Here is an 18791-nt window from a genome sequence, read left to right as displayed (position 1 = left end):
TAATAACACATCAATCTCTGCAGCCAAAGCATATCATATCTACACACACACGCACTAGAGACCCCATACTAAGCGTTAAAAAAACTCATCGATCGCCATCACCACCCCCCTTATTGAAAGAAACCCTAAAGACGACCCAATTCCACCCTGGAATGACTAGTCTACGCCCAGGATCACTCAGTGACGGACGGATCCGAGGAGGAGGAGGACGACGGACGAGGCGAGAACGGCGACGGCGAGATTCGGGATGAGGGCGCCGGCGGCGGACGTCGGGCTGGGGGCCGGTGCGTCGGCTGCCACGGCTCCAACTGCCAGGAAGGCGGCGGCGACCACGGCCACGAGCGAGATCGCGAGGGACTGGCCTCCGATTGCCGCCATTGTTACCCGCGAGGCGAGATTTTTCTTCTGCTCCTTCTTCAGATGGGGTTTCGGGAGAGAGGAACAGAAGCGCCAATAGCACAACAGAAACAGGGTTATTTATAGACGAGAGGAGTTGGGTAGCGGGTGGATACCCGATCCGATCCGACAGCTGTCGCCAGCTGCCCTTCGGTGGTCCGTCGCTAAGTTCTTCGGTTCTTTCTTTATTTACCCAAAATACCCTTCCGATCGATGCACGCAATTAAAACACCCGCCGTTTCACTCATCAATATTTATTTTATTTATTTATTTATTTATTAAATAACAGTAACATGTTTTAAAGGTTTTGAATCCTTAAATATCATCAAAGAAGAAAATTAAGAACGTAATACAAAAAAAATTAGTTTATTAAAAACATTTATGTTGTTTAATTTAGTTAATATTTTTGTATGTCACTTAATATCACAACCACAACAAAATGTCATTATATTGTGAGGGGGAAAAGGCTGACGATAGGGTGGGAAGTCGTCGAGCTTGCATGTTGACTACATTCAGGTGCAGACCACTGACTCCTCAAGCTTGAGGGGTTCGGATGGGTGGTGTTAGTGAGTCAGATTCTCGGGTCAATGTCGAGAGTCTCCTATCGATCGAGCTAGACATTGAGGTTGACCAAGCCCTCGCGATGAGGTCTTGATCAATGTTTCTCAGTCCGAATGCCGGTTGATGGCTCGCCGTAGGGACGTCGATTAGCGACTTTGAAGATTGGGATGCTCGCGGGTTGTGAGTGATCGCTTTCCTGTAAAAATGATTTTCATCAAGTGATTCCTGACTTTGGCCCCTCCGACAAGCAAGTCAGTTGTGGATTCAATTTTTTTTTTTTGCCTCCCCCTGACCAGATGTCGACCATGGACTTTTATACTATTGTACAATGGTCGGTTGCACGTGAGTTCGACGTGACCGTTGATCTTCGAGAGTTGAGACGGCACTTCTGGTTGGCCATCGTCTCGGGACGCGCGGAACCACATCAGACGACGTCGCCCCGGTTTTTTGGGATGGAGCATGTCGAATAACGTCTCGGTACAGATTTTGACTTGGCGTGTGGGGGTGTTCCCCTTGTTGATTCTTTGGCGTGGTGGTACGCGGGTCGAACGACGCGTACAGATTCTGACATGGCGTGTGACATTGTGATATGTCATGGTGCCAACCATTGTCTCCATCTTTGTTTCTCGAGAACAATTATTTAGAAAAGGTCGTTTGATTTGCCTAATTTTGATTACTTATGCAAAACAATTTTTCTTTTGTGTAAAAAAGAATGTCATCTCCTTAAACAGCAACAGTGTAGACTGTTTCCCGTCTGAATTATTAATGCAAAGGTCACATTAAACGGAAGCAGTATTTTGTAGATTTTGTTTCTGAGTTCAAGGATGATCAGTTGTCCATTTCAAGCTAACAAAGATCCACATGAAGTCCTCCTATAAGTCTGACATTATTCAGTATGAATGTCATAGTGTGTGGATGCCAATTGCCGAGTAGTAGCTGCCGTATTTGAGGTCTTTAGTTGCAGCGAAAGCATAGCTGTGTGTGCGCGAGCGTGCTTGCGGTTGCCATTAGCAGCACTGTCACAAAAAACCTCCTCTTGAAGAACCACAAATGATTCCTAAACTTGCCTTCCTCAAATGATACAGTTAAACCTGGCTCCGCCACACCACCAATTCTTCGGCCTAATCCAACGTTACATGCACTGAGAAGTAGGCCAGAGATGTGTTAACTGAACTCTCTTCGTCCTACTGTTTCCACCACAAGTACACCATCAACATCTTATGTTATTCTACACCTCTGTCTCTCTCTCTCTCTACATTTGTTCATTAATATGGGCGTCGGCTGCTGTGGAAATGGCTCTCACTATCTCAATGTTTCTTGAAGTATGAACAGTGGTTCAGATACAAGTTTATGCAGAACAAGGGGAAGCTTAGGGTTGCTACATCAGAGTGGAAGATACAAACATAGCACAGCAGATAGCAGTACGTCCCCATGAAAATAGGACACCTCAAGTATCGGCAATTGGCATCCACACACTGTGACATTCATTTTGATGCCTTATCTGCTCTTAGAAAGTAGCTCATTCTAAGTTTTGAAGCTGTAATATGACAACCGCCGAAGCCAATAGTTACGACAAAAAATGACTTGTATAACTCTTGACATTATTCAGTAAAATAACTGAGATTGTTTCTGGTGTCGATCTAAATGTACATCATAATCTTACCTAAATATAGGATTTTTGGCTTCAGGCTCTTCTGCAATGGAGGACACCAGGAATGATGAAATGTATTCAGAGTTCATCGTGAACATTCATGGTGGATGGGGGGGTGTGGTTCTCAAACAGAAATCTTATTGCCAGAGAGGCTTGAAGTGCTGCACCATAGGGGAGTGCTGCCTCATTGACTGTAAAATATGGTGAGTGCGCAGGGTACACTGGTCCCTGTGTCTCATTCATCATCCCGATGAAGTAGTAGTATGCAGCAGGGACAACCTCGGTGAAGAAAGCAAAGTCTTCAGCTCCCATTACTGGCTTTCTTTCCTGTACGTTGCTAATTCCAAGCATCTCTGCAGCCACCTTCTGGAAATGCACATGGAGATCCTTGCTGTTGACTGTAACAGGGAAGAAAGGATGATCTTTGTCGAGGAAGTCAACAGTCACTCTGCACCTCTGAACAGATGCTTGTGCAACAATCACCTGTTAGAGAAACCAAGAGAATATAATGTATTCAGTGTAAGCCAGATGCAGGAAAGCTCACACATTCTCAATTCTCCACTAGATTTAGAGCTGAACCAGTGTGTTCCACAGCTGGTTGTAACAAGCATGCAAGTAAGCTTTGAGAGTATAGTTAGATGTCAGACCTCTTCAATTCGTTGCTTGGTTGAAAAAAGCTTTCTTTGGAAAATGCTCGGAAGGTGCCACCAATGGTGACTGAATCTGGAATCACATTGAACGCTTTTCCCCCTTGAAATTTTGCAATTGTTACTACCTACATTGAAAAATAACGTGTAATCAATTATTCTCACCTGAACAGAAGGTTCTCACAAAACCTAACTGGTTAGGTGAATTTAAGCATGTAGGAAAGCACAATTGAATAAGCAAAAACCTATATTGTCATCCAGAAGTCGCCAAATGCTTGTGACCTGTACTCTTTTATCAAATTTTCTATGCAGTGTCACCGTGCTATCTTCAGCTTGGAAGGGTCTTAGCTTCCTTTACAGGGTTATTTATCATCATGTTGTTTGATAAGCAATCACGTCAAAATTCAAGAAAAAAAAAATCCATGGATGCTATCTTTAGATAGTATTTTTATATAGTACCTTTGACTATTCTCTATTATTTTAAGAGATAGAAACAAGTCCTAACATCATGCAATATACAAGACAGTCATTTCAAGTTTAGTACACACTGAGTGGCTTCCTGGGGTTGATTGAGTCAAGCCTCCCGTAATGTACTTCTAAAGTAATAAGTAGAACAGATTAATTGTTCTTGTTATCTTTGTATGTTACTTTAGAGATGCTTAGTATGAAATTGAAAGCTCCATTGAGAAGGCCAGCCTTTGGTTGAGAACAGGACCAGTGTGGATTCCAGAACCACAGAGGCACCCAAAGGAAAGAAGACAAGGAAAAGGAATGGATATGTGCACATGAATTCTTTTGAACACTTATTCATAACATAAAACATAGGAAAAGAAAGAAACCTGTGAATCCAAAGGATCGGGTGAGACAAGATGCTGCAAGCTCACAATTACATTTGATGCAGCCAAAATTGGATCTATCGTGTGCTGAGGAATGGCAGCATGACCTCCCTTTCCACTTATAACAGCCTCAAAGGTCCCACTCCCAGCCATTGTAGGTCCAGGCCTGGATTGCACGACACCAAGAGGTACATCATTAGTTATATGAAACCCAAGGATAGCATCAACGTTTTCAACAACTCCAGCATCTATCATTTTCTTTGCTCCGCCACCTCCTTCCTCAGCAGGTTGGAAAAGGAGGACAACAGTTCCCTATTATAAGAACAGCCATAATCAGAACACTAAGAACAGGTGGTCACATCAATCGAAATCTAAATCCATCCTAGCCAGCTCATCCTAAAATCAAGAAACTTGATCTCCATAAGGACTGGTACACAAGAACTGTCCAGACCGGAAGGATAGCAAATAATTCAGCAGCAGAATAATAGGAAAAATAGACACCACTCTAGTACAGTCTTTAAGGTGCCACAACAAGGATAATCCAATATAAAAACAAAATCAGAGGTCACAAAATTACTCATACTTCTAGCAGGTAATGATGTAGGAGAGCTTGTTATATAGGAGACCAGAAATAAGGAAAATATTACATGGTGAAAGAAAGTCAGCTAAATGCAACTATAGAAAAAAAAAAAAAAAAGCTTAATATGATTTCATTCAATCAAGACCCAGAATGATGTTGGTAGTCTTTAGTGGAGGAAGGTGATTTATATTGTTAGCACTTGGCAGAGACATTTAAATGCTATCTGACACATATAGCAACATATTTCAAAAGAACCTGGAGGGCACAAAGTGTGCACAAAACAGAAGAGGCATACTTGAAAAACGAGAAACCTGGTAATCATCCACAATGCATGGGCTATCCAGCATTACGATTCAAGGAATCAGTGTTTTTAAGCTCAAACATTTGCTCCTAAGTAAATCATGTCATTACTTCGATCTCAACTTTCATAAATATATGATTATCTTTTGATTATAATGGCTTTATCATTGATCAATTAAAGGAGATCAGGCTTCTTCTGAACAACATAATTCTCACGGTTTCAGCAAACTCACTGAAAAAATTATCATGGTGGCCAAAAGGATCACTCTTGACTATTATATAGATAATGTCAACTTTCTACATATGTTTGATATTATGTGCTCTATAGGAAACATAATGGAGCTAAAAAAAATTAAAACCTTTTCTGTTAAAGAAAAGACAGAGAGATGCCGAACAAGTTGTTGGTCACGGCAGGTGGTTTGTGCAAAGGCTATATAAAAGAGAAATTCCCTACATGTAACTCGGCAATGATGTCTTGCGCATCGTGACACAGATCTTCATTAACGAAACATGTTGGCGAAAAGGAAGGGAACTTATTCTTTGTCTCGGTTGCAGAAAATTGATCTCCACAAAACATTAATGTCCATAAAAGTTGGTAGGATATGTCTCCCAAAACATAGTGTTGCCCTGATTGAATACATGAAGGCTAACATTTATTAAGAAAATATGCAACATATATAATAAGATCGATTAATAATGAATGACAAACCGGGAGATCATCACGGTGCTCTTGAAGAATCTTAGCAGCACCAAGAAGCATCGCGACGTGTGCGTCATGGCCACATGCGTGCATCTTCCCCTGCCCCTTGCGCTCCCATTCCACGTTCTCCTATCCACAGTAACATTAATTTTTAGCCTGAAAACAGTCAAATGCAAGTAAACATATCACACTATAAGCCATGACACCAGGGAAATCTAAATGCTACACCACTTGGTGGTCTTAGACGTAAAATGGTATATGATCGATCTATTTCACCTAAATGCTGCTAAATTTGGGAAATAAGTATAATCAGAGGGAGCACCAAAATGAATCAAGCGGAGCTCTTTCGATCGATTTAGCGCCCAAAACCTATGGAAAAATGAAATCTGATGAAGCTCCAGGTAATTCAAACCAGCATCGCCAGGGCATCCATGTCGGCTCTGAGGGCGACAAAGGGAGGTTTCCCGGTGCCGACGTAACCCACTACCCCGGTGACGGCGACCGGATGCTGGTAACGGATCCCCAAAGCATCCAGCTCCTTCCTGATGAGCCCGCTGGTGGAGAATTCCTCGTACCCGAGCTCGAGGTTCTCGTGGATCCTCCGCCTCACCCCTACCATCCAATCGAAGAACTCCGGCTCCTTGGCCCTCTCCAAGAATCCCACCGCGTCATCAAGCTTGGATCTTGCGACGCCCACCGAGTTCAACAGACCAAAAAGAAGGACCAAAGCGATCGATCCGGAGAAATCCATCACGAATCTCCTCGACGAGAGGAGCCGAAGAAGATGAAGAATTTGGAGGTCCCGTGGGGTTTTAGTGGAGATCGGAGGTAAGAGGGAGGGCGAAATGTCGTGATTTCGACTGATGAGTAAAATATTTTACACCCATCTGAGTAACCCTTTGGCCTACCTGCTTTATTATTGGTGTTAGTCACGAGGCGTTATTGGACCCATATGTGGGACCAGTTTATTCTTCCAATCCAAACAGAGAAGTACCCTACAATGGCGAATCCCGAGAGGTAAGAAAACTCTTCATGTCTAACTTCGATTCGGGGTTTGCACCACGTGACACATTACAGAAAAGAAGGTGGTGTCAAATGCATTGCTCGATGAAGCCTCGAAATTTCTGGGTTATACATGGAATAATAGCAACGAGTAAAGACAACAGTAAGGTATTGTTTACGTTATTTTAAGGCTTTTAGTAGATATATTGCAATATTATCATAATCTTCTGATGTTAATTTATGGGTTTTCTATATTTAAATTATAGAATTGAGATTTATTATTGCGCAACCAAACTCTTGTACCATTTCCTTTTGTTTGTTTTCAAACAAATTTTTCACGTGAAAAACGAGGAAGATGAGGACGACATCACCCGTTACTGTCGAGCACAAATAATAACCATCTGATATCGACACGAAAAGTAGTAGGATGGACGGCTAGGAATAGTGTCGATCTGAAGATAGAAAATCTTCACTCCGGGTTGGAAATTTATGAATTTTTCGTTTTTTTAATTTTCAAAATAAAATTATTATTAAATCTAATTAATAAATATAAATTTTTTATATAATAAAAAAATTTAAGTATAAATAAAATTAAAAATTATTATAGATATAAGATAATTAGAAAAAGACATAGAGGAAGGAGCGACAACTAATAATGTGAAGTTATAAGATAGACAAGAACGATAGACGAGAAGGATGTGTAGATTGCGGTGAAAGAACAAAAGTAATGTGATCAACATAAAAGCTAAAATGAGAGAAAAAAAAAATCAGGCTCAGAAATCTCATCCTTAAAAACACATCATAGGAACAAATTGAAAGGCTAGAGGCGCAGAAATCTAATGCCTGCTCGACATCCTAGCAGATTTAAGGTAATATGACCTGCTTAGAACACCTACAGATATTGAACTTTGGGTGCCCCAACCTAGTAATGCAAGTGGCAGTATCTTTGAATCATGCTCAAGTATAAAATACATGTATCACATTAATCTGATAGCCGGCTGACTGACTACGAAATCGTTGGCACACATTAGAAGATCACAAGTGCATCCATGAACAATGTCTCTGCTATGGTTGATGCTATAGCATAAGTAAATTCCCGCTCAATTCCTGAAATGTCCATCAAAATTAGTAAAGAAAGAAGAGTCTCCGATACCATGCCCAGAGTCCTAGTGGCCAAACATACATGCTTTTGAAAGCAAAAGTATTTAAGCCAGAGTTCATAACATGGTCCAAAGAGGAAACGAGAATGTGGAAAGGACATTTACCCATGATTATCATCATAATGATGAGAACAAGTCAGGCAATCATTAACCTGTAGAAGTTAAACACAATGAAACCATATTTTTCTACATCTTGCAGATTCTTGATTCTGGATATGCTGACATCAAACAAAGGTTGTCTTCCCTGCACGCTCTTGCTTTTTTGCCTGAAAGTATTCCATCAAATGCATCATCAAAACATTGTAAACAAACAAATATTTGAAAGCAGACTAACAAGAACAGAATATACTGATTATCAGCCTAGGATGCAGATGATGTCAAGATAATTGATCCTGTCAAGCTTACCACTCTAAAAGATGCTTGAAGATTGGTTATGCCAACGGGGCATTCTCCTTTCTCATCATAATCTGCAAACTCACCCTCAGACAAATCGACCTCAAAGCTTGTACCACTCAGCTAAAGAATAAAGATTATCAGGTCAAAAAATTAGAACCTTTAACCCACATATATATAGCACATGGCATACATTGTAAACTTCACCCAATATAGATAATCATAAAGATGCACAACAAATTGGTTCCTTAACAGAGGTCAATTTCTAAATGAAGAGACTAGCAACTTTTACCGAGAGAAGCAGGTCATCTAACAAATTTATGAAATAACTCTTACAAGGGTACTACAGCACAGGAACAGGACTCTCAACAAGCAAGGCGGGGCGGGAAGTGCTCCTCATCCCCGTCTCATCACCCATCCTCACCCTATTCCCCATTTAAACGGGGTAGGGGCAGGACAGGGAACCTATAGGTTTTCAATATTCTCCTAATTAATTCAAATTAATTAACAATTACAAATAATAACAATTGTTAAATGTTGAATCCGTTCCTCCAACATGCAAGCCGTGGGGAGAGAGGTGTTCCTATTGAATGTTGATATTGTTTTATCTGAACCAAATTGCTTGCACTTAATTCGCAATCAACTCGACCCAGCCTGATTTGAATCAGGCGGGTCAGGTGTCCGAGTCCAACATATAGGACCACATATTGATAGGGTGGGGATGGGTACAAGGGCGGGTGGGGAGTGTACTACCTGTCCCCACCACATATCCACGCAGGTAATAGAAACTATCCCAATGCCCATCCTCACCCCACCACACAAGGGATGGATCCCCATGGGTACCCATACCCACGAGTCTAATTGACACCTGTACTTTAAGGTAATACTGAACAGAGGGCTGTCTCATCAAATAAAAATGTCAAAAACAAACAAGAGCGAAAGCTTATTAGTTGAGCTACAAGAAACTATGACATTTCAGGGGTTGTTCTAGTCTTCTAGACATGGTTTGCCTTACTGGTCTGTACCAATATATCGATCAGCTATTGGTACAGTACGTACCGAGCTATACCAAGCCATACCAAACATACCGACACATGATACATGGAAGCATATCGATATACCGCTCATACAGGTCTCCTGTCAGATCGATACATATTGCCCATACTAAACGGAACACTGTGGTACGACGAACCTTGGTTCTAGCAGCTCATAGAAGTTACGTTTCAGAATATACCAACTTCCAAACTCCAAAAGAAAGTGTAACAAAGAGCTCTAATTGAAGGGGGAAGTCTAAAGCTCATTATGGATATAAACCTAGTAACCTACAAACTTTCATTAAAAAGAATAAAAACGTTTTTGCTAGCTTATGTTTAAATTGAAAAAACCTAAAGAATTCATTATCTTTGATATGGATAAGAATATGCTAATTCTCATTAAAAATATAACTAGAAATGATTTTGCAAACTTATGTTTGGGGCGGCTTGCCTATAATTAAAAAACCAGTCAATATAAAGAGAGAAACATACATTCAGAGAAAAAGAAAAAAAATTATATACCAACTAGTCAGTAATGATAGTCATGGCTGATAACTTTGGAACATTCCGATTGTATCCCTGTTAAACATATGTATCTCTACCAGTTTGTTCCTAAAGGAAGGCCAGTGAAATAATTTCCATCATCAGTTTCCAGAAAATGTTAGCCTGTAGGGAATAAGTTTCCAGATGCTATCCTTCCAGTTGCAGAAAGTATAACAACTAACCTATTTTTTAAGCCATCTTTGGATATGAAGTTGTCCGATCATCTCTTATTCCAAGATTAAATTTTGGTTTGCACCATCCAAACTGATCCTTGAAAATTTATATTCACATCACAAAAGCTGTTGCATGGGGATGTGAAGTTCAGAATTACAAAGGCATAAACGTGCAAAAAAAATATAATTGCTGCCATGTTAATTTGTGTGACATTCATAAAAGACATCAGTCTTGTGACAATGTACGTGGTGTAGTACTTAAAGAGGGTATGGGCTAACTGCTAAGCTAGAAAAGTGTTCTACAAAACAGGAGTGCTCTGATTTTCAATAGCAAATTTACTCAAAAGTTTTAATTATTTAAGAGGATGTGTTTCCAAAAATATCTCTAGAAGGACCATTTTGTAGTGCGAGAATGGTTTAGAAGAGAAATTGACAGCAAAACAATAATTGGCAATCAACCTTGAAGTATCTCAGAATTTTGTATCATAAGATAGAATCCACAGTTCAGTTAGACCACAGTAAGAAAGGCAAGTTCAAAATTCTGAAGACAAGACATGCCCTTCACGGCAAGTTAAAATTTCTGAAGACCAAGAGGAGGCGAAGAGAGCAAGTCCAGATAGGTCTCCTGGATGGTGGACCTTGTGTGCTTCAATGAGTAAGCCTTTTAGCTACTCACTAACATAGACCCAAAGAGTCCGTAGATTAAGTGCATTGATACCTAGAAGATGGACTATTTTTTCGGACCAGAATATTAAACGGTGGAGATTGTAGGAGTGGATGTCTAGTATGTCAATGTCGTTGCATATCATGTACAGGGACTCGAGCAATAGACAATTTTTAAAAAAGACTTCAAGAATGTGCTCCACAATTTCAGACTACTCAATCTTGAATATATGTATGTATATGAATGTATATATATATATATGTATGTATATATATATATGTATGTATATATATGTGTATATACATGTATGTATATACATGTATATATATACATACATATATATACATATACATATTCATATATATACGTATACATATATATACATATACATATACATACATATACACACACACACACACACACACACACATATATATATATATATATATATATATATATATATATGTGTGTGTGTGTGTGTGTGTGTGTGTGTGTATATATATAGAGAGAGAGAGGGAGAGGTGCAATACCATATAACCCAGACCTTCATGGATTATTGATTATAAGAAGAGTTTTCCTTTATTGAGAATTTATTAATTCTCTCTTCTTATTAAAAAAATACAAATTACTTTTTATATAATTATATCTTTGAAAATTGAAAAGCACCATCGTCTAGATGAACCTTGATGAAAAGAACCATTATCTAGATGAACCTTGATGAGAAGCACCGTCATCCAAATGAACCTTGATGAAAAGCACTGTCATCCATATGAACCTTGATGAAAAGCGCCATCATCCAGATGAACCTCGATGAAATGAACTATCATCTAGATGAACCTTGATAATCTCTATTGAGATTAGTCTTTGCTAAGATATTCCAGTGGTTAATGTATTATTGGCATAAGTAATGGGTTTTAGGTTCGAGTCCATGTTTAAGCATCTTGTACACAGTTTAATGTAATGAAAACTTCTTCCAAGTTACAAAAAAAAAAAAACTTGATAAGCTATAAGGGGGAAGAAATGTATTATTCCCAAAATCTAATGATGTTAGAATTCCTGAATTCCTGTATATAACGTGAAATTGATAATTTATACAAATGAACATATTATTTATTTAAGTTGATGAAACAAAGAAAAAGAAAGCACTGATGTTGATGCAGGAAGCTTTCATGTGTCAATTTTCATGGTTACAGATTTGGTAGATGATAACTGTTTTCTGACGGCAAAATAGGGCAGCAAACCAAAAACTAGGTCAGCATTCTCATTAAGCAGGGCTTACAAACTAGATACAGCATGTCACCAATTTATTGTGTGAGGAACCATATTCAAGACAGAATTGTTAACATTTTTCCTTCTAAAGAAGGAATCCAAAAAGAAGCTCATAACTTTTTGTTGGCAGTATATACACCAACATTAGCAAGAGGCCACTAGAATTTTCAAAACAAAGAGCCAGAAAATTAAACAAGGCATTGATCACAAAGGTGCAGAGTCCAAAGCTATTAAACAAGGAGCCAGAAAATCAAGGGCTCGAGAACAATTTCTGCAAAAGATTAGAAACCAGGGATACTCACAGATTCTGCTTTCCATCCATTTTCAAAAGAGAAGTTAACAGGTTCAAAGCCCCTGCAGTCGAAGACCATCAATTTGGACCTGATCCCAGCCTGGCTACGTTCAATTGTCAATGGTTCACCATGTCCAGGAACCATCTGAATTGTTCCGTCTCTCCCACAAAGCTTGCACTGCAAGACAATCAAATTGGTTACTGTAAGCTGGAATTGCATATCGAAATTATTAAGGCATGAAAGGCATGTGTAATATTTCAAATTAAGTTAAGACACGAGTTATACCAGAATTTTGCTCTGAAACAACATATTAATCATAGGCCATACATCATACTAGCGCTCAATAATAAAGCAATCAATAACAAGTGAGCAGCCATAACATAACCAAATCACATTAGCATGATTTTTTGGTACTGCTTAGTTTCATCTTCATTTGTTGCACCACTCCAAATTCTAGAAAATGCTGATGCAATGTGCCAATTGCTCACTTGTTGTGTGCTTGTCAATGCATCTAGAAAAAAGTTCATTCATCGGAAGTGGAAAATGTGACCCTTATTACATCACAACAAATATCCAGTGAACATGTAACATGAACACAACTCCACAAGTTGCCTTCTTACGGACATCAAAATCTGCTCAGAGTAAGATTTCCTGCAAAGGAAATTTCATTTTACAGGAAAAGTAAAGTTTCTAAAGTTTGCCCATGAACTAAAATAAGGATGACTGAGAACTATTGTGGGTTAACATTTCATATTACAGTAACACATCATATCTATTCTATGGACTATCATCCTGAAACAAATGAGAATAGAAGTCAACAAGGCTATGAACCTGTTATACTTGCAAGCTTAATATGAAATGAGCTTATATATCTAGAGAGATAAACAAGGCTATGGAAAGGGAAGCTTATATGGTGTTTTGGCTGAAAACTTTTTTTTCACTCCACTGGTGGAAGGTGTCACTTTTGTGTTCAGAAAAATCATCACTAGTAGTTTCTTTAAAGGAATCTCTTAGCAGCAAGATACCCCTTTTTTTTTTATTAAGCTGCATGCAAAATTGAATAATTATCATTTAACTCTGCACTCTGCAGTCAACTTTACCAAAGCCTTATTCTCAATCATCACATTTAGTAGTTCAGTGGTTTCATTCAAAGCTTTGCAGTCTTTTTTTTCTTGTCATGTTTCCTATTCACATTGTAAAACATTTTTTTTCTGCTACTAGATGCCTCAAGGACTTGCTAGAGTGCCTTTCGTTAAAAAAGTGACTCTCAGTCCAAATGAACTCTCCCGATCAAAACATGCAAGCCAAATTTTACAAGTAATTATTGCATATATCAAAGAAAATATTAATTCAGTTGGAAAAGCTATACCAAAGAAGAAAAATGAATTTTTAATTTATCTAAATAATTTAGCTATCGTCAAAATGATTTACCGCATTATGTAGTCTTCTAACACAGCATGAAGATTAGTATTTTTCTTATGTAAAATAATCAAATTAAAAGTCTTCTAGGGTTTTGCTTCATCCCTTGCCTGTTCCATGACTTCCTACCCTCCTAGAGTAAGTTGGCAACATAATTCCATCAAGAGAAACAGTACCACGCTCCATATACTACATGCTTCACTGGGAGAAACAAAAAGGCAAATTTATAGATGTTCTCTCTGTTGTATTCTCCACAGGAAAGAAAGCTAGTACCTAGCAAAGAGCTTAGCACTAAGCATAAGAAAGCAAGCCAGCATGATGGTGCTCAGAAACTAATTTTCAAAGCAATATTCTAGGCAGCATCCCTGAAAATAAATACTAGAATAAACATGAAGGCATGTTTAGCCTAGAACCATATCTACTGCCATTATCTAGTTGCCAAAAGAGGAGATTTTAACTAATCCAACAGGTAAGACAGCTAAAACAAACAAAACCAAGTAATAACTTGAGATTAGTCATAAACAGAACCATGCTCATTATATGGCTTCTCAACCACATCAAATCATAAAGCCAAAATATGACCCATGAATTCAAGAAAACGTACCCAAAATTACTGCTTTGAAATTATCTAACATATATTAATTAGAATAGGGCAGTATTAATATAGGCGAACCTAATAGAAACATGACAATTTATCACACTGACCACACGTCACAAAATGCTTCATGGAATTTGCATGATCACATTGAGAGACGAATGAATACGATAATTGTGCTTCAAAGCCAACGAATATAGATGCCTATGCATAACGGAAAATAAACCCTAGACTCCCTAAGATGTACAAGAAGAAACTCTGCCCTGAGTTTTACCGGGCATTTTTCTGGTTGACCATCGAACCCAATGATGTTGCTTTAACTTTGACTGATGATTTATTCAGAAGCATGTATCGTCCACACAGCTGTTGAGGAAGAAAGGAGATACAAGTTGCATATGTATCACAACTACAGTACATGCAAACTTGGAAATCCACAATTTCCACAATCAAAGAAGAAAATGGAAGGCATCGAAGGAAGACGATGTACCTTCTGCACGAGATTGGCAGTACCCCTTCCATTGGGGAGCGGGACCGATTCAGACAGCACCACGCAGGTCTCCTTCTGGCTGATCTCCCCACAGTTCTCGCACTTCACCTGATCTCAATAATAGCAAGAAATCCCTTATATTCGATCTAAAACCTGCGAGATCGGAACTACAAGGGGTCAACCAAGGAGGAGAGTAGCGGAGACCTTGAAGTAATATGTGTAATTGGGATCGCTGCAGCCTCCCCGCTGCTGGAGGTTGGTAAGGTTCTCGAGCTCCGCAGTGAAGTCGAGGATGTAGAACACCATCGTCGCGGAGGTGCAGAAGAATGCGAACTTAGGGTTTCCTTCCGGAAACGAGAGGAGAGGAAGAGGAAGCCGTGGCCGTGAGATGCAAGCCACCGAACAAAGCGAGCGCGAATGGGCCGCTGGGTTAGCTAATATTTACATGAGACGCCCACGGAATGTAATGGAAATAAACCTTGATGAACTGAAATTAGACCGGCCCGATATGATCGGACCGGAGTTCTATATAATTCGGATGGAGTAATACTGTCCCTATGCATGAATAAAACAACAAAAACACTGCAACAAATACTCACTCATCAAAGAGGAAGGAGACGTATGATGACAGCATATATCAATCATATCGATGTGTCATAAGTTGTTTCAATGCAAAAGATCGATCAACTATTAATAATTAAAATATATATTTTTTATTGTAGAAAGTTTTTAGTGTCACGGGCTTATTTAATGGGCCGGGCCGGGCCGGGCCGTGCAGCTACGTGTAACGTATTATTTGCCTTCACGGGATGCACGTCCTCCTGTTTTGAGCCAGCAGAGTAGGAACCGAGTTGCGACGCCTCCCGTCTTGAGGATCCTGCAGAGGAATCGAGTCGCGCCGCCCCGAGCAGTTCTCCTTCAGGTGCGGCTCTCTCGTTTTTCTGATATCTTCGACCTATTGATTGCTTATTCCCGAGAAATCGCCATCTTGTTTTCTCTCATCAACCGATCGGTGGCACTGGGTTTCGTCTAGGGGCAGATCAAGTTCACGTCATCGCTTGATCGCTGCGTTCTTTATCTCTTTATTCCCTCTCCCTTTGTCCTCTTTAACCTGTCGAAGGTGCTTATTTGGCCTCGTATCTATTTCTTCTCTCGTTTGACCGCCAGATCTGTTTGGTTTTCCATTTCTTCTTTAGATTTACGGCAAATTTCGACTCCGTGGTACGGGGCGTAGAGATCTGAAACTCTTGGTATTTGATTAGCAGATCTGCTTCCTGATTCGTGGGCGTTGATACTGTTTCGTGGGATTTTTTTCCTCTAAATTTTTTTCTTTGATTTCTGCTTTCAGATGGTGATGGGAATCCGTTCTTGGCCCAGTTAAGATTAATCATGTTAGAAACCAAGAAAATATTGAAGGAATTATTTTTTTGTTAATTTCGAATGTTAAGATCGAAAGGATTGTTAATTTCAAGAATATTATAATAATTTTTTTTGTTAAGAATTGCAAGTTGATTTTTTTTCATTATTTTTCTCGCTTATGTAATTAATTTTGATAATACGCACACGATTAGGAAGTGGCAAGTTGAGTATAGCCTATCTATCACTTGTGTTATTGCAATCGAAGGCCTTGTGCCGAGGATCAACAGAGAATTGACCTTCTTTTAATGCATCCCACAAATTTCTTTAACAGTATGTTTCGTTTGGCCTCTTTGCTCACAGAGAGTAGTACTCTAATAATTTATCTTCCTCGTTGATTGGACGTTACAATTATGACAAAAACTTTGATTATTTATAATAATTGTCTGACTGAGGGAGAAGCAGATCGAGCTATCTTCTAATAATGTTTGCTTTTACTTAAATGTCTATGTGCAATGCAGTTTCTCTATCGTCTTTTTGCATGTTACAGATTAGGCATTGTACACAATTCTATCGTTGTAGTTTGTATTTTACAATTCTAGTTAAACTGCTCATCTTCTTTAAGGTTTCGGTACACTTGATACGCCTGATAATGTACTAATACATTTGCCTAGTTGAACTAGATATTTGCCTAGTTGATTTGCTCAATTTCCTGTGAGTTACCATCTTTATGTGTGCAGTTTTCAATTTCTCAGCTTCTAATGCCAGTGTTACTGTTTAGCCAATATTAGGGGGTATAAATCCAACTTAATATAAATCCTGGCTGTCTGAGTTATATAACTTAATTCTTTGTGTTTGTCATTTAAACTTCTATTTTCTATATCTTATATTCCTCCCCAAAGAACCACACTATTGATTAAAGGAATCTTGGTGTGCTTGATAAATTTACCTGTTGTAAGTTTGATACGAGATTCTATATTTTACGTAATTACACTATACCATGCCTGCTTAAGATCCCCAGTAGTAATTCCATTCGATCAAATCGTTACCTTATGTTAGTTCCAATTCTTTTAGCTGGTGGAATGTTAACTGTTGCTGCTATCCATATCTTAATAAGCAAAAGCTTTAGGTTTTTATGAGTTAGACGATTTGTTACAGTGCCCAGCTTCAATATACTGGTCTAGTGTACGATGTTACCAGAACCAGAACATAAAGTATAGTAATGTGAAGCTTGCACACTGACAATCATAGCTTGCACAAAGGAACTAACCAACTTGGATTTGGTGATAGTTCACTTGTCTTTCCGATTACTGGTGTAGATGTGGCTACCTGGATATCCTTTTCTGCAATAGTGTTGCAAGTCACTATGTCAACAACACAAATAAACCGATTTGCACAATCGGAACAAAAATAAAAAATATTATATCCTTCCTGAATAGAATGATTTATATTCTTTCTCGGTCTTACATTATTATCCGTTTTCTAGATATCCGAGTAAAGATGGTGGCTAATGGCGAAGCACCAGCTAGGGGCAGCGCGGCAGCAGCTGCAAGCATACGGAGGAGGAGGACGGGTGGTGCTGGTGCAGCTGCAGGTGCCAATACGATGCTCCAGTTCTACACAGATGAGACTGCCGGTCGCAAAATGTCACCCAACACCATCCTCATCATGAGCATTGGGTTTATTGCTATCGTTGCTGTCTTACATGTCTTCGGCAAGCTGTATCGTGTTCCCAACTAGTCAAAGAATATCCCAAGTTTTGTAATTTCCTCAACTTTGACCAATTTAAACATATTGAAAGCCTCCGACCGATCGTGGAAATGCAATAATCAAATAGCATCCGTTTATTCAAGTGACCTTTACAGATTGCATTACCTTCTTTAAAATGATTGGAATATTAAAATTATATTGTTTCAGCTTGATCTTTGAGCAGCAGGGCACATCCTTGACCTCCAAAATTACATCTTAATTGGAGTTGATCGTCCTTGTATTAAATAGAACAGTCAAGTAGTATGGTAACATGATTTTATCCATCTTATTTGCGATGCATATGGGCACACATTATGACAACAAATTGGTGACTTTTTTGTGTGTATGGTTACACTTGGTAGTGGTCTTTGCTTTCTGATGTATACATGAACTTACCCTTGCTCATTCATTTCCCCTCTCCATGATATGATTTATGAATGGAAACCTACACATTTCGAAAGAGCATGTTGAAGAATTAGATTTATTTAATTACTTCATATTACTGTCGAAGTACTGCAAATTAAAGTTTGTAGCAGAAATTACATACATATCACATAATTTAATGAGATAATGTTCACTATAAAAATAAATGGACTTGTTATTTTTATAATCTGAATTTAAAATAAATAAATTACTTAAATTATAAATCAATATTATATTTTTTTATGAATCAAGTGAGTTTTCAAATAATTTTTTCAATATCATGTAAAGGATGAATATAAAAATCAAGACAAAATGAATCTTTCTTATTTGTGAAACTTTATGTTATAATATCAAAAACATTTATCTCAGTAAAGACACCTTTGTAGGTTAATTGTTTTGATCCTGATGTTCTACGATGCTACGACACAACATCTATAAAAGAAATTCCAACAACATGATCTCATAAGCAACTATCACATTCTCCAATTGCTTTTTGAAGCAAACCAGTTGCTCATAAAAAGATCCAAATATTAGATTATGTGATCCAATAAATCAACGTA

General features: G+C 38.6%; 2 protein-coding genes and 1 pseudogene across 3 annotated transcripts; 1 reads left to right on the top strand and 2 right to left on the bottom strand.

Moving 5' to 3' along the window:
• Nucleotides 1-2502: 2502 nt before the first annotated feature.
• On the bottom strand, nucleotides 2503-6501 carry LOC103992710 (IAA-amino acid hydrolase ILR1-like 1; annotated as a pseudogene).
• A 923-nt stretch (nucleotides 6502-7424) lies between these two features.
• On the bottom strand, nucleotides 7425-15130 carry LOC135679477 (uncharacterized). 2 transcript variants are annotated; one of them, XR_010515263.1, is made up of 6 exons: nucleotides 14908-15130; nucleotides 14704-14811; nucleotides 12212-12379; nucleotides 8239-8349; nucleotides 7939-8099; nucleotides 7425-7780 (listed from the first exon to the last, which is right to left on the bottom strand). XR_010515263.1 is itself a non-coding variant. In XM_065193277.1 (5 exons), exons 1-5 carry the CDS (start codon nucleotides 15007-15009, stop codon nucleotides 8058-8060), a joined length of 531 nt encoding a protein of 176 aa, XP_065049349.1. In that variant the 5' UTR covers nucleotides 15010-15130; the 3' UTR covers nucleotides 7841-8057. The 2 variants fall into 2 exon arrangements, 1 of the variants encoding a protein (XP_065049349.1); XM_065193277.1 differs by lacking the exon at nucleotides 7425-7780 and having other exon boundaries at nucleotides 7841-8099.
• A 362-nt stretch (nucleotides 15131-15492) lies between these two features.
• LOC103992708 (protein transport protein Sec61 subunit beta-like) lies at nucleotides 15493-17911 on the top strand. The gene is made up of 2 exons (XM_009412520.3): nucleotides 15493-15625; nucleotides 17546-17911. The coding sequence occupies exon 2, from the start codon at nucleotides 17560-17562 to the stop codon at nucleotides 17797-17799; it is 240 nt and encodes a 79-aa protein (XP_009410795.2). The 5' UTR covers nucleotides 15493-15625; nucleotides 17546-17559; the 3' UTR covers nucleotides 17800-17911.
• The last annotated feature ends 880 nt before the right edge of the window (nucleotides 17912-18791 follow it).

Source organism: Musa acuminata, chromosome BXJ1-7 (genome assembly GCF_036884655.1).
Source record: "Musa acuminata AAA Group cultivar baxijiao chromosome BXJ1-7, Cavendish_Baxijiao_AAA, whole genome shotgun sequence".
Classification (NCBI taxonomy): domain Eukaryota; kingdom Viridiplantae; phylum Streptophyta; class Magnoliopsida; order Zingiberales; family Musaceae; genus Musa; species Musa acuminata.
Note: the sequence above shows the minus strand (reverse complement) of the source record. Positions and strands in the feature narration are given on the sequence as shown.